The 3,146-nt window shown below is 54.4% G+C and overlaps 1 protein-coding gene across 1 annotated transcript in view; it reads right to left on the bottom strand.

The window, feature by feature from the left end:
• Positions 1–3,146, bottom strand: part of LOC103809044 (U5 small nuclear ribonucleoprotein 200 kDa helicase-like) — a gene marked incomplete at both ends in the record, with an annotated part of 20,743 nt that overhangs the window by 5,072 nt on the left and 12,525 nt on the right. The window contains 8 exon segments of the mRNA XM_009081854.1: positions 1–2; positions 4–74; positions 579–733; positions 1,223–1,341; positions 1,495–1,601; positions 2,386–2,469; positions 2,727–2,807; positions 2,933–3,085. The exon segment at positions 1–2 is cut by the window's left edge and continues 111 nt beyond it. Coding sequence (XP_009080102.1) covers positions 1–2; positions 4–74; positions 579–733; positions 1,223–1,341; positions 1,495–1,601; positions 2,386–2,469; positions 2,727–2,807; positions 2,933–3,085 — 772 coding nt within the window.

Genomic DNA, 3,146 nt, shown 5'->3' with positions numbered 1-3,146 from the left:
TACTCGTGGTGCAGGATCACCTCACTGTCCACATCCTCCACCAGGATCCAGAAGGCTTCCGACGAGCCGTGGACCTGGGCAAAGGCAGCTCTTAGGCTCACAGTCCAGATCCCCCAATCCAAGGTGTCCAGCAGCTCCCTCACATCAATCCAGCCTCAGAATTCCCTTTTTTTCCCCACCCAGCAGGATGTTTACCTTGAGGAATCACAATCCAGCCCCAGAAATGTGGGGTTTTTTTCCCTAGCAGGACATTTACCCTAAGGAATTTCACAGTTCAGCCCCAGAGTTCCCCTTTTCTCCCCCAGCAGGACATCTACCCCAGGGATTTTCACAGTTCAGCCCCAGAGTTCCCCTTTTCTCCCCCAGCAGGACATCTACCCCAGGGATTTTCACAGTTCAGCCCCAGAGTTCCCCTTTTCCCCTCAGCAGGTCATTTACCCTAAGGAATTTCACAATCTAGCCCCAAAATTGCCCTTTTTCTCACCCAACAGGACATTGACCCTGATGGTTTCCACACTCCAGCCCCAAAATTGCCCTTTTTCCCCTTCAGCCTGATGGATTGTGGGTGCTCAGCTCACCTTCTCATCCCACTGGAAGTCGGGAGCGATGGTGAGTTCCACCTTGAGAGTGGAGCGTGTGATGGGCTGCAAATGGACTGAGAGCTCCAGTTTGGGGAACAGGTGAACGTATTTGTGGATTGTTTTGCCCATTTTGGGCATTCGGATCAGCTCCCCTGGAAAAGAAAGGAGCTGCTGTCAAGACAAGGCAACCACAGCTCCCAAACTGAGGAGGATTCCATGCAATCCTAGCAGCTGGAAGGCACCAGGATGACATGTTTCTGTCCTTCAGCTGTACCAAGACCCTCAACAGTGTTGCCCCTTCCATCAGGCAGGAACAAACCCCCTAATCCCTGTGTGAAAACATGGAGTGGTTTGGGTTGGAAGGGACCTTAAAGCCCACAGGATCAGTTAGGTTGAAGGGACCACAGTGGGTCATCTGGTCCAACCTCCCTGTTCAAGCAGGGCCATCCACTCCCACCCCCTGCCATGGGCAGGGACACTTTCCCCTAGCCCAGGCTGCTCCAAACCCTATCCAACCTGGCCTGGAACATTTCCAAGGATCCAGGAACAGCCACAGCTGCTCTGGCCAACCCATGGCAGTGTCCCACCTGCTCCCAGACCTGGGGTGGGAGGACATGCAGCTCCTGCCCATGGCCACGTACCAATTTCGTTGTGGTTCAAGTCGTAGAGTCGTTCAAAGGGGAAGTTCTTCTTCTCTATCTTCTTCACCACCTCCTCAGGCAGTTTCTTGAACTGGCGCAGAGGACACATGGATTGCCACCTGGGAGGACACCAAGGCCAAAGTGTTCAGGGAAGCCTTCAGAGCACCAAGCTCCCCACACCAGCCCTTGGCAGCTCCTTCCAGGAGTCCTCTCCTTCCCCAACACCGAGAACCCAATCAGACCATCAGAAACCACCCCCAGATGCCACTCACATGCGTTTGTCGATCATCTTGCAGAGGTTGAGGGTCTTGTCTGTGAGCTGGGCCCAGCCACGGTTGAGGACGATCTCGAAGATGGCTCTCATGAGCCTCCCAGCTGACTGTGGGACAGGGACAGCTCTGAGCCCATGGCATCACCACACCCAGCCCTTCCCTCCTGCCTTCCCATGGCCCTGCCTGGCCATGGAATGGTTTGGGTTGGAAGGAACTTTCATCCAGTTCCACCCCCTGCATGGGCAGGGACACCTTCCATTAGACCTACTAGGTTGCTCCAAGCCTCATCCAACCTGGCCTGGAACACTTCTCCAGGGATGGGACAGCCACAGCTTCTCTGAGAATTCCATCCTAACCCCTCCCCACCCTCACAGGGAAGAATTTCCTTCCTATATACCATGTAACCCTTCTCTCTGGCACTGGGAAGTCATTCCCCCTTGTCCTGGCGCTCCAGACTGGTGAACATCCTTTCCCCATCTTTCTTACAATCCCTATGTAATTATGGAATTATACTTTGAGCCCTTGTCCTGGTGCTCCAGACTGGTGAACATCCTTTCCCCATCTTTCTTACGATTTCTGTGTAATTATGGAATTATACTTTGATATCTTGCATCCCAAACACCTCCAAATGGCGGAACTCCTTGACTCTCAACTTTGGGCCCTTGGCCTCTGTGGTGGAATCAGGTCATGCTGTACTTCTCCAGCACTGAATTATCCTGACTACAAACTGGAGACTTCCATGAAGATCTGATTTCCATCCTGGCAGGAATCTGACCTTCCCACCACTCCAAGCCCTTCTTTTCAGAGACACTTAGGACCACAAACTCAAGTTCTGAGGTGGAAGTGGTTGCCTGGCACTGTGACACTGGCCCAGTCATGTCCCTCACTCACCTGTGTCACATACACCATGTCTGCCATGAGGGCAAAGCCCTCCAGCTTCAGCTGGGAGATGAAGGCCTGCAGAAGCACGTTGATCTGGGAAGGAGGACAGAGAGGTTCTCAGCGTTTGATCCCACCAGGGAGGACAGCAGTGACCAGGGGACTCAGCCATCCCACGTGCTCAACCAGACATGAACCACCTGCAGCTCTTTGAGCACCTCCAACACATCCAGGATGTCCCACAGAGGGAACACAAATGCCAAGAGGTGTGTTGATGGGATCTCATGAGATGGAAGGGGTTTACTAGGCCAACTCTGTCCCAAGGCTCTCTACTCCCTCCAGGACAAACCCACCTTGGCACTGGGCTCCTCTATGCTCTCCTTCACTGGGATGGGAACTCTCTCCAGCAGCTTCTGCAGCTCCAGCTTCTCTTCCTGCAGAAAAACCAAGGCAGGAGAGATGAGGATGGTCCCTCAGGGCGAGCTCAGCGCCCTCCCTGCAGCTCAGGGCTGAAGCCTCAGGGCTGTGTGCCCGCAGGGATGGGTGGGTGGCTCCATACCTCCCTCACAGTGATGTTCCTGAACTCAGAGGACAGGGAGAAGACACGGAAGAGCTCGATCTCACTCAGGGTGGGCTTCAGCAGCTGGTTGTACGTCTGCACCGTCTCGTTGGTGATGTAGTAGTGGCTGGCGATGCGGCCGAGCTCTGTCACCTGCCACGGGGACAACAGGGGGAGCACCCACCACCCCTGGCACAACAAACAGGGCTCAGCC

The sequence above is a fragment of the Acanthisitta chloris genome, unplaced genomic scaffold (assembly GCF_000695815.1).
Source record: "Acanthisitta chloris isolate BGI_N310 unplaced genomic scaffold, ASM69581v1 scaffold479, whole genome shotgun sequence".
NCBI classification, from domain to species: Eukaryota; Metazoa; Chordata; class Aves; order Passeriformes; family Acanthisittidae; genus Acanthisitta; species Acanthisitta chloris.
This window is presented reverse-complemented; position numbering and strand designations above follow the sequence as displayed.